The sequence below is a fragment of the Pan paniscus genome, chromosome 1 (assembly GCF_029289425.2).
Source record: "Pan paniscus chromosome 1, NHGRI_mPanPan1-v2.0_pri, whole genome shotgun sequence".
NCBI classification, from domain to species: Eukaryota; Metazoa; Chordata; class Mammalia; order Primates; family Hominidae; genus Pan; species Pan paniscus.
The window spans coordinates 68828996-68856753 of NC_073249.2; the positions used below are offsets into that span (position 1 = coordinate 68828996).

The 27758-nt window shown below is 54.6% G+C and overlaps 1 protein-coding gene across 3 annotated transcripts in view; it reads right to left on the minus strand.

Moving 5' to 3' along the window:
- Positions 1-27758, minus strand: part of KIAA1614 (KIAA1614 ortholog) — a 39237-nt gene that overhangs the window by 9262 nt on the left and 2217 nt on the right. For 2 of the 3 annotated variants that reach the window (XM_063603601.1, XM_034941782.4), the window contains exons 2-7: positions 25151-26097; positions 24336-24399; positions 13686-13829; positions 5597-7152; positions 3626-3782; positions 1056-1296 (exon numbers count right to left, since the gene is read on the minus strand). In XM_063603601.1, coding sequence (XP_063459671.1) covers positions 1056-1296; positions 3626-3782; positions 5597-7152; positions 13686-13829; positions 24336-24399; positions 25151-26097 — 3109 coding nt within the window. Of the gene's footprint in view, positions 1-1055; positions 1297-3625; positions 3783-5596; positions 7153-13685; positions 13830-24335; positions 24400-25150; positions 26098-27758 lie in introns of those variants that run through there. The other variant, XM_063603602.1, reaches the window with a different exon arrangement.

The following is a 27758-nucleotide window of genomic DNA, read 5'->3' on the forward strand; positions in this document are numbered from 1 at the left end:
GAACAGAAGGGGTGTCCGAGGGGTGCTGCTCCTGGTTGCAGAGCGTGGGGCGCTTGGTGAGGGAGAGCCTGAGCGAGCTGCCCTGCGCTTCCCACCCACTCACTACTCGGTATGTATTGTGCGTACTGTACTAGCTTGCCTAGTAAGTACCAGAATACAAAGATCGAGCGGTGTTCCCTCAAATAACTCACACTCCAGTGAGGGCTGAGAGACAAAACCCAACTAAACGTGATGCCTCGAGTTCCACAAAGGAGGGAGGCACAGGAGAACTGGGGGGCAGGGGGTGGAGCCCCAGTTTGGCCTGAGGCAGGATTGGGAGCGGCTCCCTGAGGGGCATGTGCCTGCAGTAGATGGATGAGCGGGCGTTTGCAGGTGGGGAAGGTGGGAGAAAAGAGCCCTGAAGGTTCAAAGTCAGACTGTGTGTGATCTGCCGACAGAACTGCAAGGGGGTCAGCTGCAACCGGGGTCAAGCGTGTTAAAAGAAGAATGAGGAGGGATGAAAGCAGACAGATCCCAGAAACTCTCTGGCCATGCCAAGTGGTCTGAACTTTGTCTTGAAGGCGATAAGGGACCAATGACAGATGTTCGGCGAGGGGGTGGCGTGGTCGGATTTGCATATCAGAAGGACCACTCTGGAAGCCACATGCAGGACCATGGCAGGGAGGCCAGTCAAGGGGCTGCTGAGGGAATCCACGTGGGAAGTGATCTGTGCCTGGGCTCAGAGTCACTATGACCATGGAGAAGTTTCCAGAACCATCAGGCTGTCAACTCTCCGAGACTTGGCTGAGGTGGCAAAGCTGAGGAAGAGGGAGTAGCCTAGAGTGACCCCAGGCCTGGGCAGCTGGCGGGGAACAGCAGTGTGAGGAGCTGCTGACTTGGTTCTAGGGGAACCCAAGTCTCATGGGTCAACCATGGGGATGCCAGCAGCTTCCGTCTCCCTACTGTGGGCTCCTTGGGAGGCATCCTCAGCACCTCCTCCCTCCTTTCACTTTTCATTCTGATGGTGGTTGCACTGCTGCTGGCTTCACTCCCTGGGCTGGGGCCCCTGGACTCACCGGGTGCAGGGATTGTAACGATGGGGCCCTGGAGTGTGACGTCAGGCCAGGCGGGGTGGGCTGCAACTGCTCCACACTGTAGCTGCGGGACTTGCCCAGCTTGGGCCGGGAACTCTGGCCCAGGGCTGAGAAGAGCTTTTTCAGCCCCAGGGTGGAGGCTATGCTGCTGCTCCTTTTCTTGTTCTGGTCCAAAGGGGCAGCCGAGGGGGAGCCAGGTCCTGTGCCAGCTCCTGCTGATGCTCTGAAACACAAGGGTGGAGGTGAGGGGGCGGGGGAGGGCCGGGAGGCTGGCCAGGGCAGACTGTACCCTGGGGCCATCTCGAGGGCGGCAGATGGGCCAGCACCAATGCCTCTGGCACATTTGGGGCCAGGAACTAACAACCAGGCTGTAGAAAGAAAGGCCAAGTGGAAGCCGAGTGTGGTGGCTCCTGTCTGTGGTCCCAGCTACTCGGGAGATGGAGGCGGAAGGATCACTTGAGCCTGGAGGTCAAGGCTGCAGTGAGCTGTGATCACGCCACTGCACTCAACCTGGGTGACATAGTGAGACCCAAAAAAAAGAAAAGAAAGAAAAAAGGAAGAGAAGAAAGAAGGAAAGAAAGAAGGAAGGAGAGAGAGAGAGTAAAGGAAAAGAAAGAAAGAAAAGAAAAGAAAGAAAAAAAAGACTGCCAGATACTCTGCTTGGGTTGCTTTTGGGGAGAATAGCTCAGGCAAGCCCCCCGCCATAACACTCAGCTCAGGGCCCACCCAATCATTCATTCAGTGTATATTTTTTTTCTTTTTTGAGATGGAGTCTCACTCTGCTGCCCAGACTGGAGTGCAACGGCATGATCTTGGCTCACTGCAACCTCTGCCACCCAGGTTCAAGCTATTCTCCCACCTCAGCCTCCCGACTAGCTGGGATTGCAGGCACACACCACCACGCCCGGCTACTTTTTGTATTTTTAGTACAGACAGGGCTTCACCATGTTGGCCAGGCTGGTCTCGAACTCCTGACCTCAAGTGATCCACCTGCCTCATCCTCCCAATGTGCTGGGATTATAGGCATGAGCCACTGCCTGGCCCATTCATTCAATACTTCTTAACGACCTACTATGTGTCAGCCTCTTCTAGGTCCTGGGGTGTGTGTATGCAAGACAAACAAGGTGCCTACTCTCAGGAGCTTATGAACAACAGACCATGAAAACCAAGGAGACCCATCCCATGTGGGTGAAGCAGACTGTGACCAGGCACTTCTTTGAAATGGAGTGGTGGGGAAGGTCTCTCTGAGAAGAGGAGCTTTAAACTGAGAGTTGAAGAAGGAGCCAGGGCTGCCACGCCTGGAGTTGAGTAGTCCAGGTGCGGGGAACAGCTGGTGCCGCAGCCTTGGGGCAGGAAGAGCTCTGGGTGTTTAAGAACAGAAAGGGGCCAGGCCATGAGGCTTGGGTGTAGGTGATGAGAAAGGGGGAAGAGGCAGGACAAGATGAGGTCAGACAGGCAGGCAAGGCGGATTCCACAAAGCAGGACCAGCCACAGCCGGGGTGTGAAGTCTACTCCAAGTGCAGGGAAAAACCATTGCAGGCAGGGTTTTCAGTAGGAGAATGACACCATTTAATCCAAGTTTTAAAAAGCGACCCTTGACTATTGTGTGGAGAAGGAAATGTAGGGGCAAGAGTGAGGGCAGAGAGCAGGTAGGGGCGACTAGAATTGTGTAGCAAAGAAGCCATGAGTTCAGGCCAGGAGAAGTGGTGGGAGGCAGGGGGTTCCGGAGCTGGCAAGGACTTGCAGAGGGTTACAGTGGGAGAGAAGGAAGAGGAAGCAGCCCAGGACTCCTGGATTCGGGCTTGTGTGCTGTGCAGACAGACAGTGATGTGTTTGCCGGGAAGGGGACATGGGGGAAGCAGTTGTTGAGCTTTTTGTTTGAGAGGCCCATCAGACCCCCTGATGGAGATGTCCAGGAGAAACTGGGCATGCAGCTCTGAAGTTCTGGAGAGCAGATGGTGCTAGAGATGGAGAGCTGGCTCTGGTGCCTCTTCAGGCTTAGAGCTGCCTGCAGCCACCAGGCATAGTGTGTCACAGGGAAGAGAAGGCCCTGGCCAGAACTCCGGGCTCACCAAGGCTTTGAGGCAAGCCAAGGAGGTCCCGAGGGCCAGGACTCGGCGCCCACCCTTCCCCCACTCCCCCTCTCTCCCCCCAGCTCCGCCTGAGCTGAAGGAGAGAAGGGAAATGTGATTGCATCTGGTTACTTTCGAGCATCCAAGCACAGAGCAGGAGGAAGCCTCTCAGACAGGTAACCCCATTCTGGGCCCCTCCCCAGGGCTAGGGCTCTGCTAGCTTTGCCCCAGGCACCGGCACAGTGTCTGCAGCTAGAGGCCGTTCAATGGATGCTCCATGAATGAATGATCAGGTACATCAGACTAAACGACACTGGGAGAGGAGTGGGAGGGCTGCCAGGCTTGTTCACAGTCTAGGGATCCTCTGAAGACTAGGAGCAGGGAGGTGGGTCATGCCACCACTCCAGGGGGTCTCTGTCCCCTCCCAGAGCCCCCATTCCCACCTCCTTCTGCAATCTGGCTCTTTCTCCTGTCACTCACCTTGACAGCACATGTCCTCCAGATCCTGACCCTGTCCTCTGCAGGCTTCCCTCTGATTCCTTGCTGGACTCTGACTCCTCTGAGGACAGGGAGAGGGTGATGCCCGTGGAGTTGATGGTGGCAACATCTGCTGAGCCAAGAAAGCCCTGGGGTCCTCCTGAAACAAGCACAGCATCCCACCTGAGTCAGACCGGCTCACCCCACAGGTCCTGTGGGGGAAAGGGACATTCCCAACAACAGGGGGAGGGTGAGAAGAAGCTGGAGAGGTGGAGCTCAAGGAGAGCAGTGGAGAGACCTGGGAAGCAGCAAGGGAAGGTGGGGTGGCCTCTTAGATGACCAGGGCTGAGGACCCCTCATGAGTGTCCTCTAAGCTGGAAACTATTTGAGGACAGGGACTGAGTCTTGTTGACTGCTGTAACCTCGTCACCCAGCACAGCATCTGGTCCACAGTAGATGATCACTGTTTGTTAAATGAAATGGTTGACTGTGATAAGCCATGTCCCTTCTATATCAAGGGACACAGTGGGAGCAGGGGAAAATTTTGTATTCCTGGGACAAAACCCACAATCTTGTCAGTTGTGATTTCTAAGAGCTTTAAAATAGCCATCATTTCTGGAGATCTATTATGTGCTAGGCAACAAGTGGAATCCTCTCCAGAGATGAGTTCACGGAGTCCTAGAAGATGGTGCCATCATCGTCCTCACTTTATGGAGGAGGATGCTGGCAGGCTAAGGGATTGAGGGGCTCGCCCAGGGCCTCACTCGCTCTGCTTCAAGCTCCAAGGTAAAGGCTCAGGTTGCCCAGAGAGGTCAGCAGGTCTCAGAAGGGAAGCCCTGCAGGAAGTGGTTAGGGGCAAGCCCACAGCCTGCCTAGAGCCCACCAGAGAAGGAAATTGCCACTCAGCACAGGGTGGGAGGGACCCCAGGGGGAGGCGGTTGCCTCAAGGTTTGTGTAAGCAAGGGAGGAAAAGGGACCAAGTCTGTGTGTCCCTGTGCAGTGGAGGGGACTTTGCATCCACATCCTCAATAAGGTCTGTCATCTCTCTGCCCTCTCTCCCTCCACTCTGTTGCCAAGCCCTGGGTCCCTCTTGAGCCATCCCAGCCCCAAGACTGTCAGAGCCATGGTCACATTAGAGCAAAAATGTGTGGAGTGAGCCTGTTATCTCTGCCTAAAAGTGAGCGGCAGAGTTGGTCACCTGGGATCACAACACTAGGGATCAGAGCCTGAGCCTGCCAACCCCTAGGATTCTCCCACAATATGAGGACCCCTTCCAAAGGCAAAGTGGTGAGACCCACACCCTTCAGCAGCCTTGCCTGCTGAAACCTACTGGTCCACCAACAGGCCCAGGGTCCTCCGGACAGTGTGTCTGCCTGGCCACAGAATGCCTCAAGGGCAGGACTCCTGCTCAAGTATTCACATGTGCATTCCCCACAGTGCCTAGTATAGTGCCTGGCACATAACAGGTGCTCAGCCAGTGCTGAAGGAATGAATGAGTGAATGAAATTAAATAATGATGCTGGAGGGGCAGGGCCTCAGCCATGTGATTAGTGGACATCTACTGTTCTAAACAAATAGTAAATCCTGGAGCTGTTGCCTCTTCCTGCGCTGTTGGGAGTAAATCCCTTAAAGTCCAGGCCTCCAGCAGCCATGGAGCTTGGAGCTTGGAACCTCAGGGTTCCCAACAGGAAGAGGACGTCTCCATCACCTTCCCCATAGTTCTGCCTCCCCCGGGAGGGAGTTGCTTAGTCTGCCTCCAGGCCAGCGGTCAATCCTGCATCCAGCCTCCACCAGCACTCCTGACACCTCAGAGCAGCTCCAAGGAGCTGCCGAGGTGGTGTGTGACACTGCCATCTGACTATTGAGATAAAAGGGAATGACTCTGAAGGCCTGGGTGTCATGGATTGGGTCTGGGTGTCTGCTGTAGAACCACACCAGGCCTGGGCTGGGCAGGAACCAGCGGCAGCCCCTTACCATCTCTGCTGTTCTCCAGGGGCGGCTCCGGTTCCCGGCTGCAGGGGCCCCTCTCCACCCTACCCTCGTGGACGGCTCCCCCGTAGGGCTCCTGCAGCCCCCGAGGTGCGCTGTTGTTGCAGTTGTTGGTGGACAGGGCCAGCAGTGGGTGCCTGACCTGAGGGCAGCTGGGCTGGGTCTGTGATGGGGGCAGCTCACAGGTCCTGAGAACCGCGCTTCTTGAAGGAGGCCGAGGGATACCCACAGGCTCTCTCTGGTCACCCGGCCTGAGCAGTCCAGCCAGGGCTGCCTTCCTGTGAGACACTGGCGAGGTGGTTTTCCTCGAAGGGGGAGGGGTTGGCGCCCAGCCTTCAGGACAAAAGGAAGCTGTTGGCTGCCAGGCTTGGTGTGGGGCAGAAGGCTCTGCATGGCTCTGTTGCAGGGAGGAAGGAGAGACAATTTCCAGGGACTCGTGGCTTTCTGTAACCTGGGCCTGGCCTCCTGGCCCCGATGATTCAGGCGTCATGGGGGAGGTGGTGGCATAGGCTGTCCTGCATGGAGTCCGGGAATCCAAAGGGTGAGCCTGGTGACTTCCCAGCCCTGGTCCAGGCTGCCACTGGGGTCCCAGGGACACCCGCTTCAACTCCAGGTCAGAAGGCTTGGCATCTTCTCTCAAAAATAGAGTTCCCTCAGGCGTGTGTCCTCTGCCCTCCTTCACCTCATTTTCCACCTCCACATCATCAGCCCTAGGCAGGTGTTGCTGGGCCTGAAGGCCCCAAGGGAGCTCCGCCTCAGCCTTCTTGGACCACCTGTGGCCTCGAGGCCTGGAGCCCCGCAGTCGCAGTCGCGGGCTGCTGCCTTGGGTCCGCCCACACACCCAGCCAGCCTGAGAGGTCCCCGCCTCCTCACTGTCGGTCCTGCAGTTCTCAGAGTTGTCTGTGCTGTCCAGGGCAGAGTCCACCTCCGCAGGGCACACGGTGTCTCCGATGTGTGTTTCCCGGATCCATTCCATGTGGAGCCGGGGCTCTGCAGGAAGGAGCCGGAGTGGGGAGCTCAGGCCACCCAGCACCCTCTCCATCCCACAGGCAGCCTGGAGCTCCTGGAGGGTCCTGGGGTCGGGGGGCGCCTTCCTCTGGGCGGGGCGCGGGTCGTCGATGCAGCTGCCGCAGGCCTGGCACCTCCTCTCGCTGCCCGGTGCCGGCGGTGCCGGGTGTCCCCTGCGGTCCAGGCTGCCCACAAGCCGGTGGAATGTCCCCTGCCCCGCGTCCCGGAGCCGGGGGGCCCCGTTGATGTAGTCGGCGAGGTCGGGCTTGGAGCGCAGGGGGCCCTGGTCCGCGGCCTGCAACACGGTGCTCAGCACCTGGCGCTGGCGCTGCTGCAGCCGCTCCAGGTGACGAAACTCGGCTTCGCGGGCGGACTCATCCTCAAAGCGCACGTGCGACGGCGAGGGGCCCCGCCTCGGCCTCTGCCCGCCGCTGGACTCTCCGCTGGAGGAATCGCTCGTGTGCCCGTTCTGGAGGCTGTCTCTGCAAGCAGGGGTCGTCCTGGGGTCCCGGGCTGGGCTTCTGTGGCCATCTCTGATGAAGAGACAGGAGGAGAGAGGTCAAGGGCAGAAACCTGGGGAGCTATGGACACGCATCGGCCCTACCCTCTTCACCCTGGGCTACAGTCTCCCACCGTGCTCTGTGGCAACCGCAATCCACAAGGTTACTCCAGAGAGGATTTCTGGGGGCGTCTCGGCAAACCAGAGTAGCTTGCCAGCCCATTCTGATCCTGAGACAGCGCTAAACAAAACCAAGGCCACCTTCCGTGCTTTTGGCTTTCTCTCTCTTGCATGGCTCAGCCTGAGTTAAGATGAAACACTATTGAATGGGAAGATGCTGAAGTCCTCACATGTGTGTGTTGCTGGGGTGAGGGTGGGGCGGCGTCTGTGTGTGTGTGTCTGTTAGGGAGAGGAAGTGAGCCTGACCACCATGTATTTTTGGTAGTGATTGTGGAAATATGTATTTGCTGTAATGCTGTCACAGGAACAGGATATTTTAAGTCTCCACTTAAAGGAGAGGCTGTGTGAGAACTGAAGTCAGAGATTCTTTTTTTGTTTGTTTTAGTGGCAGGATCTCTGTATGATGCCCAGGCTGGAGTGCAGTGACATGATCTCGGTTCACTACAGCCTCAATCTCCGGGGCTCAAGTGATCTTCCCACCTCAGCTTCCCAAGTAGCTGGGACCACAGGTGTGCTTCACCTTATCTGGCTTATTTTGGTTATTTTTTGTACAGATGAGGTCTCACTATGTTGGCCAGGCTGGTCTCAAACTCCTGGACGCAAGTGATCCTCCCACCTCGGCCTCCCAAAGTTCTGGTATTACAGGTGTGCACCACTGCGCCCAGCCTGAAGTCAGGGTTTCTTTTTCTTTTCTTTTCTTTTCTTTTCTTTTTTTTTTTGAGACGGAGTTTCACTCTTGTTGTCCAGGCTGGAGTGCAATGGTGTGATCTCAGGACCGCAACCTCCGCCTCCCAGGTTCAAGCGATTCTCCTGCCTCAGCCTCCCGAGTAGCTGGGATTATAGGCATGCGCCACCACGCCCGACTAATTTTGTATTTTTAGTAGAGACGGGGTTTCTCCATGTTGGTCAGGCTGGTCTTGAACTCCCGACCTCAGGTGATCCGCCTGCCTCGACCTCCCAAAGTGCTGGGATTACAGGCGTGAGCCACCGCACCCGGCCTTAAAGTCAGGGTTTCTAAGCAATTGCTCCCGAAGTTTCCACACAGGGTTCCACATCACCTTGCTTATGCAAAATTCAGACAAGGCAACAGTGATGTTTCTCCTTGGCCCCTGAGTCTTGACTGTTCCAACCCCCACTCCAGGCACTGTCCCTCCCCAGCCCTCACACACACTCTCGTCCTGCTTTTGCTGGGGATGGCACTGCTGTGCTGGGTAGTCTGTCCATCTGTCATCCACTTTGGCTCTGGGAGACACTGTGGCGAATAGTCAAGTCCTGCTCAGTTCCGGAAGACACCTGTACACATCTCACACCAGGGCCACCTGGAGCCAGGTAACCCGAGTTTCAGGCCACTATGCAAATGGACCCAGGCCCACAGGCCATTTTCTATCAGAAGGCACCCAAGAAAGGACCATAGTTCTCCCTTTCTTTTCCTGGCAGTGGCCTCCCCACCAATCCACTGCTAAGTGTTGGGATTCCATTTCTTGTTTCTTTCATTTATCACTTCTTTATCACTCACACTGGACCCCTGCAGTGGCCTCTTATCCAGCCTCTCCACTGCCTCCTGTCTGTAGGTCCAACTGGAGCACAGCCTTTATCACACCAACCCAGAAGAGGGCACAGGGTCAAGTGCATACACTTTGGAGGGAAAATGCAGGCTCCCCACATTCCTTCCTGCTTCCTCTTACACTCCCAGGCCTTCAGGGCCTCCAGGCCTCCTTCCCTGACCTCATGCAACCCTCCTGCCTCATTTCCTGGATCTTTCTTCTTAGCCTACTAGCATTTGACTTCTATTTATTAGATGCTGAATGCTCACTGGAATGCAAAAGGCAATGGACAATGGGAGCTCCACACCTGCTCCTACCCCTGACTCCAGTCATTTCCCCCCATAAGCACTGCTCCAGAACGAAATTTTTTTTAAAAAGAACTCCTGCTGGCCAGGCGCAGTGGCTCACGCCTGTGATCCTAGCACTTTGAAGGCCAAGGTGGTCGGATTGCCTGAGCTCAGGAGTTGAAGACCAGCCTGGGCAACACGATGAAACCCTGTCTCTACTAAAAATAGAAAAAATTAGCCGGGAGTGGTGATGCGTGCCTGTAGTCCCAGCTACTTGGGAGGCTGAGGCATGAGAATTGCTTGAACCCGGGAGGCAGAGGTTGTGGTGAGCCAAGATCGTGCTGCTACACTCCATACTGGGCAACAGAGCAAGACCCTGTCTCGAAAAAAACAAACAAACCAAGCCAAAACAAAACAAAAAAACATACACAAACTCCTCCTAAGCAAGTAGATCTGCCTGCTTTGAGATTTCAGCAGATCCTGTGCTTAAAAAGGCTGCTCTGGGGAACACTGAAGAGGTGTCGGTCAGCCTGTTTTCTGGAACTCACATTCAGCCAGGGCTACTCATTCATCAGGCACAACAGCCGCTATGCCAAGGACACACAATATGGACAGGGGCCCAGGAAAATGTTGTAATTTCTTTTAAAATCAGAAGAAAATAAACTTTTGGGTCAAAGAAAACATTTTAATGTAGAATGACATATTTGTCTTTCAACCAGCATGGTCATGAAATATATATTTTTTAATTTTTTTTTATGGAGCAAGAGGCCCACGAAGGCAAAAGTGCCTAGGGCCCCCGAAAGTCATATTGCAGCCCTGCTTTCAGAGAGGGATTTGTAGCCGAGAGATGTAGGCTACTGAGCAGGACACCTCGCTGCTGAAGACGGTGCAGGATCTCACTACTCATCTCAATATGGTCGTGGGGAGGCCCCTCTGATATTAATAACTATGGTGGTGATGATTTTCTTTTGGGGATTGTAAAGCACTGGGACTCTGAGCCCCAGAGAACCCACACGAGGATTCTGGGCCCTACCTGTACTTGTATCTAGGTCAGCTGTGGGGTCCCTGTTCCTGTGGAGCTCATGGTGAGCTCTTCAGAAGCACGCTTCCCTCCCCATACCCCCCAAAAAGAAGACTCCATCCAGAGAAACAGCCTAGCCCACTGCACAGAAAGGACGCCCTCCCAGCCCAGCCGACCCAATGCAGGCAAAGGCCCACAGGGAGATTCTGCACACAGCTTCACACAACGACCCCTCCACAGGCCCCAAAAGCTAGTGCCCTGTCCGCTGGCAGGATGTGGGCTGTAATTTCTAGGGAGGAAAAGAGCCTAGCTTTAAAGGCGGTGCGGTCCTAATCTAACAAGGGAGCCCAGGTCCCATGAGCCACATCAGTGGTCTTAACTTTCACACACAGGATGGTGAATTGAGAAATCCTGGAATTCACTGCAGAGGCAGACATTTTTGTTCTAAAAAGAGAAATTGAGGAGCGCTTAATCACATAAGGTGCTTTCAGCCCAATTATTCAAACCCAGAAAGCCCCACTAGCAGTGTCAGCAACTGTGCATAAAGGCAGGATGAAGATTTTGGAGACAAGTGCAGGACGAATGAGGCAGCTAAGCGTTGAGCAAATCCCACGCCTGCCAAGTTCTCAAGGTGATGCTCCACAGAAGCTCCAGTAGTCACTCCTCTAGGGGAGGATCCTGCTGCAGTCCTGGAGACATATGGCTTCACAGGGACCCCTTTCCAGAGTCCCACTTTCCATAGCATTGCTCCCCTAACCACACAATCAATGTGATGTACACAAGCTCTGCAGTCTCAACACAGCCACTCTCTCTGACCCAGGACAGTACCACTTACAGTGTCACCCTCCCAGCCCTGCCTCTTGCTGACATGTCCTGTCCTCCTGCCATCAGTAACACCAATCTAGGCATGTCTATCCCCAAAATGGCAAAATCTTGTGCTTCCAGGAGCTGCTCCATTTCTGTATTAATTATTTGTTTCCAGAAAAATGCAGCTGCTGCTACCTCTTCACCTCCTGGAGTCCCTGTCTGTTCAGGCTTGCCCCAGCTGCCTCTAGCCAGACCTAGGATAAAGAAGGCCCTCTGAGACTGCTCTGCCTGCCCCTCCTCTTCCGTCACCTTTCACCAAGCTGCTCTTTAGAAGTGATGCATCTGGGCTGGGGATGGGGCCTCCTGCATCTAACTGAGGCCTGGGGCCTGTGTGCCATTGCCATGTTAACTCAGCATGGCCCTCCAGGGTGATTTGATGGAGCGTAACCTTTAGAAGCATCTGCAGCAAGCCATCTGGCGTTGATTTTTCAGCTATACCCTCTGAGGATTCGCCAGCGCTGCCAAGTCATAGTAATTCTTTTCTGGACACAGCAGCTGCTAAAGTGGGTCACCTTGCAATTCTATAGCATTTCTATGGCCTGGAGACAGCCTGCAAAAGGGAGCCTACTTTAAAGTTAGTGATTGGGGTTGTTGTGAGCTGTTAGAGTGACGTGAGGAAGAAGTGTCCAAGAGGACCTTTACACAATGCAATCTGTTTTGCAGATAGTCTTGACTATTTTGAGGCTATCCGACCTAACCTAAATGCCTCTACAAAGTAGAACAGGAGAGTTGCTTGGAAGTCTAAGATTTCTCACCATATATTTATATATGTGAAGAAGAATAGTTAGGATGCCCTGAAGAAGTCATGCCCATTCCTTTTTTTTTTGAGATGGAGTTTTGCTCTGTAGCCCAGGCTGGAGTGCAGTGGTGTGATCTCGGCTCACTGCAACCTCCGCCTCCTGGGTTCAAGTGATTCTCCTGCCTCAGCCTCCCAAGTAGCTGGGACTACAGGTGCCCGCCACCACGCCCAGCTAATTTTTTGTATCTTTAGTAGAGATGGGGTTTCACCATGTTAGCCAGGATGGTCTCGATCTCCTAACCTCATTATCCGCCCGCCTCAGCCTCCCAAAGTGGTGGGATTACAGGCGTGAGCCACGGTGCCCGGCCAACCATGCCCATTCCTAACAAGTGCCCTCCATCTAGAGAGAGAGGCAAGGCCCAAAATGTGGAAATACAAGGGTAGTCTGTTTGGCACCCCTTGCCAGGATTTAGGGTCTTCTGAGCCCCTCTCCTAAGGGTCACAATGACCTCTGCTCATGAAGGAGTCATCTCAGTGGTTCCATGAAGGTCCTTAGCCTTTAATGAGCAGTTCGGCACCCTCCATCAAAGAACATGTGGTCCAGTTCCACCAAGATCCCTGTTCCCTAAGAACCCCTGCTCCCTCCACTGCCACGTGGTGATTCAAATAGGCTGATGCAGCATGTCCACCATGCCAGTGAAGCCACAGGCTTTGCTAGCTGCAGAAGTGGTCTTGCTTGGGCCTGGTGAGACCTGGCATAGCCTGGTGGCCTCATCTCAGGCCCAGGTGCATGACTGGAAGACAGCTCTGTGTGGTGGTGAAGTCCACGTGTAAGTGATTCTTCAAAGTGCACCATCGGCGGAACAGGCAGGAAGATGGGGATGCAGTGTGTTGCTCAGGGGGCAGTCATGTGTGTGATGTGCTGGTCTGAATGTCCTTGACCTTGTTGTTTTCCTACCTTACCATGGCTGTAGCATTATGAAATCAGGGATGACATCCAAATCTTCAGTTCTGATCTCTCCTCCTCTAAAGATCCTGTATCCAACTGCCTGGTGGGCATTTCCAGTGGATGTTCTGGGACCACCTCCCCCTCCAATGCCTGACCCTGCACTGAGGCCTCACCCCTCGGCTGAGGCCCCACCAAACACACAGACACCGAGTCAGAACCCTGGGCTCATTCCAGATGCCTCCCTTCTCACACCTCCCACACCCCTGCAACTAAATGAGGAGTCATTAGAGCTCACAGTCCTGCAGCACTCACTGCATGGCAGGCGCTGTTCTAAACTGTACACGTATTAGCTCACATAGCTCCACAGCAACCCTATGAGACAGGCACTGTTACAGTTACCATTTTGTGGGTGAGGAAACTGAGGCACACAGACTTCTGCAGAGGCACCCAGCTAAGTGCCAGAACCAGAAGTCAAGCCCGCATGGTCTGGCTGTAGGTGTTGCGCTCCTCTGTCGCCTCACTAAGCCTGCTTGCCAGTGCCTATCTTGCACTGCTTGCCAGTGCATATCTATACTTCCGTCAAGCCTCAGCTAAGAAGTCACCTTCTCTCAAGAGCCTCACCTGTCCTTTCCAGGTGGAGTTAACAGTTTCCAGTTCAGCACACACACTTTTCCTCTCTCACACCACAGTCCACATAATTGAATATCTGTTTGCCTCTCTCCCTGAAGACTGTGACCTCCATCCCCCCAGGGATCCAGATCATGTTTCATTCATCTTTGTATCTCAGTGCCTGACTGTAGGCCCTCAGGAAAGGTGTGTTGACTGACTAAATAATCAAAGCAAGAGCCTTATATGGAAAACACACAGACACACACACACAAGGAGCGAGCAGCAGCATTTGGCTAGATCCCACTTCTTCCCACTGCTGACTGTTTCCTGCTATGGCCCTCCCAGGCTAGCCTGGCCCAGGTCCCACTCACCGGCTGCCCTGGGTAATGGTGGGCACGATGTCATGGCTGGCACGGAGGGGCCGGGTCCTGGCCTTCATGCGGGCACGCTGCAGCAGATGCGTGGCTTCCTCATGCCTGGGGCTCAGCACAGGCTCCGGGTTGGGACCAACGGTCCTGCAGCGTGGCACACAGGCCAGGGTGGTGGGGGAGGGATTAGAAGAAAATAACGCAGATTAGGAGGGCTTTAGCAGTGTCAAGCACTGGCTGTGCCAGAAAAAGCCCTGCATGTGCAGCCTTCCTCCTCTAGCACCCACGCACAGGGAACCCAGCCTGGGGGCCTGGGGCCTGGGGCCTGGGGCTGGGAAATGGCCCTGCGTGGCTCTGGATGGGGGCTGGGGAGCTGGCCCGGCCTTGGACATCTGCTCAGGCACTGGAGGCAGAGACCTCAAGAGGATCTAGAAAGGGTAGGAGAGTCTCCAGATTATTCTATTGTTCCTTCCCCAGGCAGACAGCAGGAGCTATCTGGGAGGAGGAGGGAGAAAGGGCCCGGGGTTGTTGGGCTGGGCCTGTGCCCAGACAGATGGTCTCTCCACGCATCACCTCTCTCTCCTTCTGTCTCTCTGCACCCACACACAGCACCACACTAGTACCCACTGCAGATGCAAAGAATCAGGGCTCTGTCCAGCATAGATTGGGCCCTTTGGGGGAATGGCATTTTTATAAATCCTGGTGTTTTCTTGCCTTAGTCCCAATCCAAAACCATCAGGTACCAGCTCAGGGCTCACAGGCTCAGGGCTGAGAGAAATTAAGCTGGACCCAAACCAAGCCAGCAAGTGGCTCGATTTTCATAATAAGGGTCCTCCACCAGCCCCCACCCCCTACCAGATGTGCTGCCTCCCTGGCCAGTCCAGAGTGGCAGAAAATGACAGCAGTCCGTTTTCAAAGCTGTCTCTCAGCCAGTGACATACAGCCCGCGCTGGGTTACAGCTATAACAGCAACCCACAATCTCCCACTGACAAGACGTTGTTCTCCACGGAGCTTGCTCTCCCCAGCCAGGCTGGCCGAGGGCAGGTGTTCTCTCCACTTGACAGATGAGGGTGTCCAGAGCAGAGAAGAACGCTGGCAGATTGTTCAAGGTCGAACGTCAATTGCAAGCCGAGCAGAGCACACGACAGCCAGCCCACTGTCTCCAGCATTGTTCTGCACCCTCTGTCCTCTCCTGCCTTGGGTCTCAGGGCAGGCAGAGGATGTTTGTGGCTGGGGGCAGACACGCTCTTTGGGGTAACTTCATCATCCCCACTGGCTGCCCCTGTCCTCGCCATCACATATGCTGGGCTGTCCTCAACAGTGAGGGTCCACAGGGCTCTAGCAGGTCCTGATCTCAGACCTGCAGCCCCTCACCGTGGTCCTGACTGGGGGAAGGGACCAGGCAGTTTCCTGGGTGACAGAGATGTGAGTGGAAATGGCACAGCTCTGAGGCCTCCAAGGAAGCCTTCCTTGGACATCCTTGGACAAACTCTGGGCAGACTATGATTTCTTTTCTTGTTTCCTTTTCTTTTTCTTCTCACTATTTGCATCAAACCCTGTTTTGGGGCTGCTGGGGAGCAGGAGGAGACTGCTAGAAGAAAGGCACCATCTGTGCCTGTGAACCCTGGCAGGGCCCAGGCATGGCTTTGGAACAAGGAGGGCTTTACTGGAGTGATGTGAAAGCGAATCTCCAGGCCCGCTGCCCCGTGAAGCCTCCTTTGGCAGGAGAGGCCTCCCTCTGCACAGCTTCCCCAGCAGACAGCTCCTCCAAGGCGGCTGAGAGCAGCTGTGCTCCCTGGGGCTCCTGCTCTGACAGCAGAGATAATGAGGTTACCAGCCCGGAGAGGCGCCCCTGCAGCCGTGGGCCTCTGGCTGCCAGCCCGCACACTCGGAGCCTTCCGGTGACAGCTGTGGTTCCACGGCTGTCAGAGGGCATTTGTCACAAGACCTGGTGGGCAGGCAGGAGGGCCCCCAGGCAACTGGCCAGATGCTGCCAGGATCAGCCTTGCCCCCAGGTTTTAAAGCCATTTTCCAGCTTTGCTATTTCCTTTCTGCTCCCTCCTCTTGGAGCTGTTACTTTTTTTTTTTTTTTTTTTCTCATCAGCTGTCTTGCTTCAGTTCCTGGCAGACAAAGCTGGTTCTCCACTGATTAGAAAAGCAGGGCTTTTTAGGCGCCTAGAGGCATCCATGCAGTACCACACTGAGCATGGAGGAGTGGCAGTCACCTTCACAGACTGCAGCCAAGGTCAACGTGCACCCTGGTGAAGCGAGGGCCTGACCAGCCCTGTGGAGGGAAGGTGGTCTTTCTCTGAGGCAGGGAACAAGCAGGCAAAATGGGGTGGGTGCTGAGTCTGTCCCATCTCACTGTCCACCTCCCAGCTCCCAGAGTTGCTCTGGAAAATTCCTAGAAGGGTTGGGGTGGTCAGTGCCATGGCCAGGCAGAGGCAATTCCTGCCTAAGAAGAGACGGCTTTTTGCCACTGTCTTGAAAGTCTGCACTTCTGGAGCTCATTAGCTCAGAGGGTGGAGCATAGGAATAAAGTAGCTGAGTGCTTTTCCTCCCTGGGCCTCAGTTTCCCCATCTGCAAGCAGTGGGGGCTGGAGAGGGGAGAGGACTCACAGTGCTACCCTGTGAGCCCAGATCTTTGGCCACATAGTCTGATATGCCATAAGGTGGGGTGTGGGATTTCGAGGTCCCCCCTTGGGGGAGTTCCCACCACAGATGTTTGGCCCTGACCGAGTGGCAGAGCCTATAAAGAGCTCATTGTTGGGGAAAACTAGAGTTCCACTAGAATATGCTGGCCCTTCCCCCACCCCTCCAGCCACCTGTGTCCTCGACTGGTTCACAAGGACAAAGGGCAGCATGTGGTCCCCTCCTGCTCTGGGCACTCCCGTCTCGGCCAGTTTCCTGGTGGGACAGGCTTAGCTAAGGCTTTGCTCTCCCTCCAGCCAGCTGGGGCAGGAGAACCACCATTGCTCTCCTAGCCAAGGAGGTCAAGGGGACAGAGTGGCCTTCTTCTGCAGCCATCATAATCCTGGATTAAAATAATAAGCTCAGCGAGTCTGTGTTTAACCCTTTCAACTCAGGTACATGGATGGGGAAATAACTGGGAATGTAGAGGGATCTGCCGCTTCCCAGATTCCAGGATGCACCCAGTAGAGGGAGAATATGGAGTGTACAGAACATAGAGAAACTTTTCTGCTTAGCATTTGTTCCATGTTTGCGTATTTGAAAGCTTTCTGATGACCACGAATAGAGCTCTCCTACTGTGATTCTGTGTGCAATTTTCTGAATGAGGGGAAGTGGAAAAGGTGCACCTGGAACTGATTCTGGGTCATGTGCTCCATGAGGGCAGGGACCTAGTCTCAGACTGTCATGCTTGCTTGCACAGGTCCCTTCTTCCCAAGTCTGCAGGACATGGACAGGACACAGCCTAGAGTGGCGGGGAAGTGTGTGGCTTGGGGGCAGCCTGCCTGGGGTTCTAATCCCTGGACAGCCACTTCCTAGCTGTGTCACCCTGGCAGGTTACTTAGGAGTTGAGCCTCAGTTTCCCTATCTGCTAAATAAGGGCTCAGTTGTTAAGATAAGTGAGAGTGACTCCTTTAAAAGAGATTAGCACAGAGCTGGGCACTTGGTAAGAGTCCATAAATGTTAGCATTTATTATTATTATTATTATTATTTTATCATTAGCACCATTGTTTTGTTAAATTACTCTCACCCCCTTACTAAGCAAAGGATGGAATCCCCAAATATGTACTAAAGTCACCTGTGACGAGATCACCTTGTCGTCAGCAAGGGGAAGGCATGTTTGAAATGACAAACACCATCTTGTAGCTGGAGGGGACCTGGTGGCTTTGCTCTGGACTTTGAAAAGCCCTTGACAGGGCTCCATAGAAAAGGTGGCTTCCATAGGATAGAAAACAGGAGGTGGCCAATTGGTCATGGAGGAAAGCTGACTCCCAGACAGTCAATAGGCCCTCCTGTCAATGGAGAAGGAGGAGTGGGAGTCCTTAGGAACGGCAGCTGGGAGAACCCACCTCCTTCAACACCTTCAAAAGGATCTGTGTGGAGGCCTGCAGTGCACGCCTAAGATGCTGACTTCTGAGGAGAGCAGAGCCACCCTGCCCCTGCCTTCCTGAAGATGAACAGATTCCCTGCTGAGCCCCAGAAGGAGGCTTTGGGCTGCCCCTTTGGTGAGAACCTCTTGGCCTCAGGTGTGGGACCTGGGTGGCCACAGAGGAGGCAGGTGTCTGAGATGCCCTCCGATGGGGGACCAGTGGCCTGTTCAACTCTGGCAGGCAGAGGAGAGGGCTTTCTTTCCTAGAATTTCAGACTGGCTCCCACCAGATGAATTGCCTTGGGTAAATTGACTTTCTCAAGCTCCTTGATTGGTAAAGATTGGGACCATCATGAGATTTTCATGTGTGGTGTGTATGTGGGCGTGGCAATGACGCAGCATGGGACAGGGTATCTGGAGGATCCAGGTGGCACTGGGTTTGTGTAGGGCTTCCTTCTCCACCCAGGGTGAGACACTGGGAGCGTGTTAAGTATCCTAAAACACTGTTGAGTGGTTACATTTAATTTTTTCTTTTGCTTTAGTCTCGGTGGGGCTGGGAGTGGTAAGGGGGCTTTCCTTTGTGCATGTATATCAGTGGGGCAGGATGGGAGCTGGGGGTTGGTAAGGACAGGCAGGGGCTCAGCCGTTCTTCCGTTCTTGGTTACACCCGTGCCCTGGGGTGTTCTCAGGCACCTCTACAGCTCTGGGCATGCTGGGGTGGTGCCGGGATGGTGGGAGTGTCTCTTCTCCCGCACTCAGCCGGGACTCCCCATGCCTCCTTGCTGAGCCCTTACTCACACTCTTTACGACGTGCCTCTGCCAGACGTTTCTGAGAGCCTTTCCCTGCACACACTTGCAGGCACTGGGGCCCGGAGACAAGAACAGCACAGTTCTTGCCCCAGGAGCTCAGGGAGGAGATACACCAGTGCCAGCTATGGCTGCAGCCGGTGCAGGGCACGGTAAGAGCAAAAGTGGCCAGTTCCATGTGAAATTGCACTGGATCACACCCAGTGGCCAGCTCGCAGGGGAGCTCTGTGCTTCTGTGATCTAATAAATAAGGATTTGGTCCCCACTCCTGGCACCTGGCACACAGCTCCTAAACCCTTGGAATCTCAGGAATGAGCAGAGTGTCTTTTGTATGGTAATGAGACGGCTGGTGGCTGAGAGTCCCTAGATAGCTTCAGGATGTGGGCTGGTCACCAGAAACACCAATCATTTTGAGGGTTGGAACATTAAGCCCCACCTCCTAACCTCTGTCAGGGGAGAGGGGCTGAAGTTTGAGCTGACTCGCAGTGGCCAATGATGTAATCAATCATGCCTACATAATGAGGCCTCCACAAACACCCAAAGGACTGGCAGGACAGCTTCAGGACAGCTGGGCTTGTGAAGGTTTCTGGGGGGTGGTGCCCCATCTCCCATACCTTGCCCCATGCCTCTCCTCACATGGCTGTTCGTGTCTTTTATAACATTCTTCATAAGAAATGGGTAAATGCAAGTAAAGTGTTTCCTTGCATTCTGTGAGCCGTCCTATAAAATTAAACCCAAGGAAGGAACAGTGGGAACCCCGATTTATAGCTGGTTGGTCCGAAGTGCAGGTCACAACCTGGGACTTGCAATTGGCATCTGAAGTGGGCGCAGTCTTGTGGAACTGAGCCCTCAACCTGTGGGGCCCGATCCTATCTGCAGGTAGACAGTGTCAGAACTGAGTGGAATCACAGGGCAGCCAGCTGGGGTCTGCCGGAGAATTGCTTGGCAGGTGGGAAACATCTGCACACGCTCTGGTGGCTCGAGGTGAAGTGCTCTGTGCTGTGTTGAGTGTGTGAAAGTAGGAAAAACATTTTGGTTTTTTCCTATCTCAGTTTCCAAAAATGCTAATTAACATATTAAGCTTTAAAAGCCTGAGATTTTTCTCACAGCTGAGGGCCTGACCACTTGAACCACAGGCCAAGCCCCTGAAATTCTTTAGGGCTGCCTGTCTTTAACTTAGAGTCTAGAAACTGCTTGAGGGGAGGGAGTTTTTACCCCCCAAGGAATCCCAGCAGGGGCCTGAAGATCGGGACCCGCCCTCCCCTTCCCCTCGCCTGTGTGAAGTGTTTTGGTCCGCGATCACTCACAGGGATTTCCTGAAGGGTGTGTACACCAGGGACTGGGCTTGTGGATCCCCACAGGGGCACGACTCCATCACAGGGATGAGGGGAAAATAAACAACCTAGGATGTTCCCTGCACTTCCCTCATCACTACAGCACACATAAAACAAAACCGAGACCTTCTCTGCTCCCTTCTCCCTGTAACTAAAGCCCCTGCAGACACACTCAGGACCTGGGGCCTCCCAAATCACACACACAGAGAAGGTCCTGATTTGCACCAGGGTGTGCCTGGGCCATGCAGAAGCACCGCCTCTATGGAGACGGCGGAGGAGGCCGAGGGCCTCGGGCTGGCCGCCCTGGCGCGGGCTCCTGAGCCTCCGAAGTGGATTTGGTGCGGGGTCTGGAGCCAGCGTTGCCCTGATTGCTGTGCTCCTCACTGTCACACCCTCTCACTTGCGCTAGGTTACCGGGATCCTAAGGCAATCTGCGTTCCCAGTATGTCTCTCAGAGGCTCAAGGAAGGGAAGGGGCCAGAGCTGGTACAGAGAGAGCCTGAGCGCGGCCCCCTATTTCAATGTCCTCCCACTTCTCTCTTGTGAGTCCTTCCAGGCACAGATCCCTTTTGCCCTCTGTGAGGCCCAACGTCTCACCTCATCCTCTCCCCCAAAATCCAAACCCCATTTCCTGAATCATCCTAATAGTGACCTAGGAGAAAAATAAGCGTATCCCATGGAGTCCATCACCTGCCCTTCTTTGCCCACACCTGAGAACAGAGCAGGCTGGGAGGGGAAGGAGACCCCCAGATCCCTAGCCCAAGGGGTGGCCTGTGGGGGCAGGGACAGCGCGGCTTGTGGCAGTGCTGCACGATGGCAAGAGCGCAGCCCTTGGGGCCGGCAGCCCTGAGTGCAAAACCTGGCTCCAATACTTGGCAGCTAGAGGACCTGGGCAAGTCCCTTAACTCCCCCCGCCACAGAGGTCTCTCTGTCAGTGAAACAGGAACAATAAATACTGTCAGGCCTCTGAGCCCAAGCTAAGCCATCGTATCCCCTGTGACTTGCACCTTTATGTCCAGTTGGCCCGAAGCAAGTGAAGAATCACAAAAGAAGTGAAAATGGCCGGTTCCTATCTTACCTGATGACATTACCTTGTGAAATTCCTTCTTCTGGCTCAAAATCCCTCCACTGAGCACCTTGTGACCCCCGCCCCTGCCCGTAAGAGAAAAACCCCCTTCGATTGTAATTTTCCTCTACCCACCCAAATCCTATAAAACGGCCCCACCCCTGTCTCCCTTCACTGACTCTCTTTTCGGACTCAGCCCTTCTGCACCCAGGTGAAATAAACAGACTTGTTGCTCACACAAAGCCTGTTTGGTGGTCTTTTCACACGGACGTGCGTGAAAAATACAATTTGTTATTAGGATAAAATGGGAAAGAAGGAACAGCACTTAGCATAGCTCTTGCCACATAATAAGAGCTCAAAAATGGCAGCTGCTGGCATGGGCTTTTGCCTGCCACTAGGAGGCTCCAGTCCTCTGCAACTGAGCCTTCTCTTGGCCCTCATTAGATGGGGGACAACCCTGGGGTTGGGGGCCAGGGGTCTCTTCCACATCTGACCCTTAGCCTTTAAGGTCCTGGGTCGTTGCCTCCCAGGCTGACTCCTGGTGACTGCCCCACACAAGCCAGGCCAGCCCCAGCCCGCCCCCAGCCCGCCCCCAGCCTGCCTGCTGTGTTGAGCTCTGCTGTCACCATCATGTCATGAGCTACTCGTCCCATTGCCTGCAGAGCAGTAACCATTATAGACACCATCAGATGCATGCTAGGTTAACTTGGTTGTAATGGTTATTTGATTGCAACACTTGACTGAATGTGAAGCAGCACCTTAAACCCTCAGAAGATCCAAGGGGCTCATGACCTCATGAGTGAGGTCCTGCGCTTTCCTCCTGCCAGAGCACGTCCTGACTGATGTCCTGGGGCCCCCTTCGGGGTGGCCATCAAATGGTCTGCCACAGCCTCAGCATTCTGTCCCCAAAGTCCTAAGCCCCTTAGAACAGACACTAAGCCCCAGGACCCTGGCTTCGAGTGGCACTCCCAGGGCATAGAGCCGAGGGAAGCATGCCTTACTCCAGAGGTCTCTTGGGAAGTTCATTGATACAGAAGTAACATCAATCACTCCATCCTGCTCCGGGGAGAGAGGGAGCCCTGCAGGGTCTTGGGGACCACCTTTAATGTCTGCCCAGGAGACTCGGGGATAGAGCCAGACAGGGAACCCTATCTGAGGGGCTTCAAGACATGGCCCTATAGCCTGGGCATCTACTCAGCAGGGACCTCACTGCAGAGCGCCAAGCGAGGCCAGCAGGATACTTGGAATGACTCCCAAACAACGCGTGTTTCCCCACAACACTCTTTGCCCTGATCTCCAGGCACTCTAAGGGGACATTTTGTTAACAGTCTTTGAACAGGGTCCTAAAACTCACTAAGAGACCTTCTCTCTCTCTCCACACACACAGGCACACACCATACAGTACACAGGTACGCACACCCTGCCTGAACTCTGAAATGCAGCCCATGGATGCTGGGGGCCTGGCAGGTTAAACAATGGCCCAGAAACCCCAGTCCTGAGGATTCTACACAAATACCATCTCCTCACAGCACTAAGGGAAAGTCCCTCCTTCCCCCATGGTTGAGGTCTCCCCCTTGAAAATGAGGGGGCCTTATTCCTTAGTATCCAACGGGCTGTCAGGAGCTTTGGCTTCTCCTTTCAGCAGTGACCACTGAGCAGAATCCCCAGTGGCTGCATCTCCCCACTGGGCCCTTCCCTCATCGAGGGAGGAAGTGTGCAGGGGGTGGGGGCAGCTGCAGGCAGAGGCGGCACCACCTCTGCAGCAGAGGGCATCTGCCCCAGCCCTCTCCTCCAGGGCTCCGCACAGAAAGAGGGAAAAAGACAGAAGGCAACTTGAACAGGGGGCAGACAGGGGAGCAGAGCCGGCTGAGGCCCCCGGGCCTTTCTGTAGTCACGCTCCTCAACACTGTGGCAGGGCCAGCTGGGGACCAGAGGAGGGTCTGGAAACAGCGGCCAGGGAGGTAGGGGAAGAGATTCCTGGCAGAAGGGGAGGAAACTGTGATTCCAAATCATAAATAGCAAAGGATGAAGGAGCCAGACATCCCCCTCTCCATCAGGCCCTTAGGCAAGCAGAAGACCAGTCACATGAACCTGGGCTGCCCTCGCTTGGTTAAGGCAGGTGCGGGGGTGGGGGACTACGGTGGACTCAGTGTTTGTGTCTCCCCAAGATTCCTAGGTTGAAACCATATCCCCAGTGTGAGGGTGTCAGGAGGTGGAGCTTTGGGAGGTAAGTAGGTCATGGGGCATGGCCCTCATGAATGGGATTAGTGCCCTTCTAAGAGGCCCCAGAGGGCTGCCTTGCCCTTTCCTCCACCTGAGGGCACAGCAAGAAGGCACCATCTATGAATCAACCAAGAACAGCCCTCACCAGACGCTGAATCTGCTTGTGCCTTGATCCTGGACCTCACAGCCCCCAGAACTGTGAGCAATAAATTTCTGTTAGTAAGCCACCCAAACCTCTATAGGCTTTTTGTTATAGCAGCCCAAATAGACTAAGACAGAGGTCTGTCCACGTTTTCTGGAGGTGGTTCTAACTGAGTGGGATTTGTGCAGGAGCCGCCTTACACCGGAGCAGCAACCGTGTCGACCTCTGCCCTCCGCAGAAACCACAAGGCCTCGCAGAGGCTGACATCACCAGACAGCTGGGGAAACGAGAGCTCCAGGACCTCTCAGCCTTGTGGACCAGGAGCCTCGCAAAGACTGAGGCTGGGTTCAACCTCTGTGCAGGTGCCAGCTGCAGTCAGGCCTGCCGATGGCCCCACTCCCACCTTGAGTGTACTTTTCTCACCCTGCCTGGCTCAGGACACTGACCATGAAGGACAGGCAGCCCCAATTCCCCCGCTACACCTTGGTGGGTCCAGCTTCCCCAAAATATTTGGTGGAGGGGCTGGAGCGAAGGCCGTGGGATAGCATGGTAAGGTTGGAGATGAAATCTTTGACATGATCCCAGCACAACCTCTTGACTGGGAACGGAATTGGGGTAAGGCTTTGTACATTTTCCCCAATGATTTTCACAACCATGATCTCACTTCGGCCTCACAATGGTCCTGTGAAATGAACCAGACAGATGCTATTTCCCCAACTTTAAAGATAAAGAGGCCTGGGCAAGGGAAATGGCTCCATGAACATGGAGCAGGTAGTTAGCAATGCGCTTTGTTCCCTGGTGGTTTTGCTCAAGTAGCAGGGAGGCACCAGCCTGGGGGATGTGGCGGTGGGGGTTACTGGCAATTTCTGCAGGGTCTCAGGGATGATGACGTCCACTGGTCTGCTGGTGCAGGAGTCTGCCTGCCCTCTCACTTTGGGAGGTCTCTTACTGTCCTGATGCTGAGTAAATAGAGGGACCATGGTGAGGAGGGAGAGAGAGAAAATGTGGGATCTGAGCTCTTACCTGTTCTGGCCGGAGTCCTGCAAGGAGGTGCCCGAGGCCCAGTCCACATCCCCCACTGGTCGCTCTAGGATCCAGAACAGAAGCAGAGATCAGGACAGAGCCAGAAACAGGGCTCTCAGCTGCCACTTAGTGAACACTGAGGAGAAGAGTTTCTCCAGAAGCAACTTACTCCCCAGATAAATCCAACACCTTGCCTGAAAATTGGAGGCCGAACCTGTCACGATGACTGCTGTGGGCACAGCCATATGCTGAGAGGACCACATGCCTGGGCTCAGGCATGCGGTGATGAATGAGCTTGTGAGATTTTGGAATGAGAAGGCAGGAGGGGAAAGAGGCTGTCCTCTAGGGTTTGGACACTTGTACATCCCATTGGTGCTACCGTCTGAGTTCAGCCCAGCTGCTAGAATGCCCAGCCTCCTTTTAGGAAGGGGTTCCTGTCTGCTTGCCCCACCAGAGGGCCCTCACTAAGGGGTGAGGGCATGTCACTTGAGGGAGAGGCAAAAAGCCACTCTGGAAAGGAATCCAAGCCGCAAAGAAGACATCATAGTGGCCTCTAACCCCAAGCACACAGGGTGGCCTCCCATTGGTCTGCAGGGTCATGGGGGCTTCAGCAGACAGGCTGCCTGTGAGGCTGCAAAGAATCTATGTCACAGCCAAGAACAAGAGGCCATCCTGATGATTTTGATGACAGGCAACTGTCAGGCTCTCCCTCCTTTCCTGCCCCACTCCCTCTGTGGGACCCCCTCGTCCCCTTTTCCTCCCTCTGGATTCCCTCCTGCTCCCCCCACCACCTGGACCTACACAGTGAGCTTCACCTGGTGCAGCTGTGTCCCAGGATGGAGTCCAGGCGGGGGTTCCCACCTTGCGGGGGCTCTGCCCAGAAACGTTGAGCATCTCCTGCAGCAACAGGCGGTTTCTCTCCACCCGATCAGACAGGGACAAGACACTGCTCCCAGCGCCCAGAGCCTCCAGGTCTCCAGCTCTCCAGCGCTCACCCAGCAGGGCTGTCCTGGGGACAAAGTCCTCCTCGGAGGTCAGGGATGTGCTATCCAGATCTGCCTCTGTGACCACGCCATCTGGAAAATGGTAGGACCTTCCTGTCCTTGGGCTGGGAATGTGGATGATTTTGTTACAATGACCAGGACCCCCAGGCCGTCCGGGAGTAACTCCATGGATGGGGCTCTGTTGCAAAGAGCTGGGCCCCAGCAGCGGACCTCTGTCATGGTCAGGAAGTGTCCATTCGGCTTCTGGAGGCCACGGGCTCCCCCTGTTGCAATACTCACGCCCAGGGGCAGGCGGCCTGGGAAGCCTGGGGCCTCCATCCCTGGCGGGTTGCTCCTCATTGATGCTGCCGTCCAGCTGCCCATCAGGCAGGTTTTGGGTATGAGGAGCCACCACAGCACCTGGCAGGAAAGACCCCTCTGATGGAGTCCCGGCTCTCCCTGCCTTGCCTCGTCTGCATTGGGGTTTCTTGGGGGATGACCACTCTTGGGAAGCAGAGCAGGGACTCACTCCCTGTTTAGCCACTGTCATCTTCTCCTTCAAAGCCCTCACCTTGGATTCCAGCACAGAGGGGCCTTGGAGCTGTACTCCCCATACCCTGGGAGGCTGGGGGGCCATCGGGCTGGATGTTCTGTTTTCCTGAGGGCAAGGCCAGGGTCTTGGGGGGTGTCCGTTATCCAGTTGTGGCTCAGGACCACTCCACTCCACAGCTGAGGTCCCCTCCATGGGGCTGGCTGTTCCACTCCCTGTCTTGGGCCCTCTGGAGGAGAAAACAGACAGAGTTCCTAAGACCCAGCACAGGACTAACCCCCACAACCTCCCGGGGCCCCAAAGTGTCTTGGCGTTGAGTCCTGTCCAGATGAAAGTAACCTGGAGACAGAGCAGGGGATGCTCTCTTGATCAGTGGTCTCCAACCTTTTTGGCACCAGAGGGACTGGTTTCATGAAAGACAGTTTTTCCATGGATCAGGGGCGGGGTGGGGTGGAATGGTTTTGGGATGAAACTGTTCCACTTCACATCATGAGGCATTAGATTCTCATAAGGAGCTTGCACCCTAGCTCCCTCACATGCGCAGTTCACAATAAAATTTGTGCTCCTATGAAAATCTAATGCCACTGCTGGTCTGACAGGAGGCAGAGCTCAGGTGGTAATGCTCACTTGCTCGCTGCCACTCACCTCCTGCTGTGCGGCCTGGTTCCTAACAGGCCACAGACTGCTATGGGCTGTGGACCGCTATTGGTTCGTGGCCCCGGGGGTTGGGGAGCCCTGCTATAGATAACGTGAAAGCACTTTTTAAAAAATGCAAGTCATTGGAGAGTGCAAATAAGTTATTGTTGAATTTTTTCTTCCAAGTCTCAGTAGTGTTCTAGTTTTTCTATCCCCATTTTATAGACGGGCAAAATGAAGCTTCAGAGGACAACTAATCCTATGCCAAATGTGGACCAGAGTGAAAACCAGGGTGATTTCCCAATCCCTGGCCTCTTACTTTGCTGAAGGGTAGTTTCAGTGGAGGATGCCCGCATCTGCTAACAGGCAACATGCTCTTCCCTCTCCAAGGGGAGCCAATGAGGATGATAGACATCAGGAAGACACCAAGCAGGATCTGACCTCCAGTAGAAGGTGCTGCATCCAACCTCACCCCTGACCCCTGATGCACAAGCCACAGGACCACAGCATGGGGTTGAGCTCAAAGGGAGACCTTGACCAGTCAGGAACGCCGATTAGGCATCTGCTCTATGCCAGGCAGGACTGCAAGTGCTTTCAAACACACTCCCCCCAATAATCCTGTCCCTAACACAATGGCATTATTGACCAGGAGCGGTGGCTCACACCTGTAATCCCAGCATTTTGGGAGGCTGAGGCGGGTGGATCACTTGAGGTCAGGAGTTCGAGACCAGCCTGGCCAACATGGTGAAACCCCTCCTCCATTAAAAATACAAAAAATTGGCTAGGCGGTGGCTCACACCTGTAATCCCAGCACTTTGGGAGGCCGAGGCGGGTGGATCCTGAGGTCAGGAGTGCTGCTCACCTGTAGTCCCAGCTACTCAGGAGGCTGAGGCAAGGTAATTGCTTGAACTCGGGAGGCAGAGGTTGCAGTGAGCCAAGATTGCACCACTGCACTCCAGCCTGGGCGACAGAGCAAGACTCTGTCTCAAAAATAAAAAAAAAATAAAAATAAAAAATAAAAAAAATTAGCTGGGTGTGGTGGCAGGTGCCTGTAGTCCCAGCTACTTGGGAGGCAGAGGCAGGAGAATCACTTGAACCCAGAAGGCGGAGGTTACAGTGAGGCGAGATCCCGCCACTGCACTCCAGCCTGGGCGATAGAGTGAGACTCTGTCTCAAAAAAAAAAAAAGAAAAGAAAGAATGGCTTTATTATATACTTCTACAGATGGAGAAACTGAGGCACAGATTACAATACA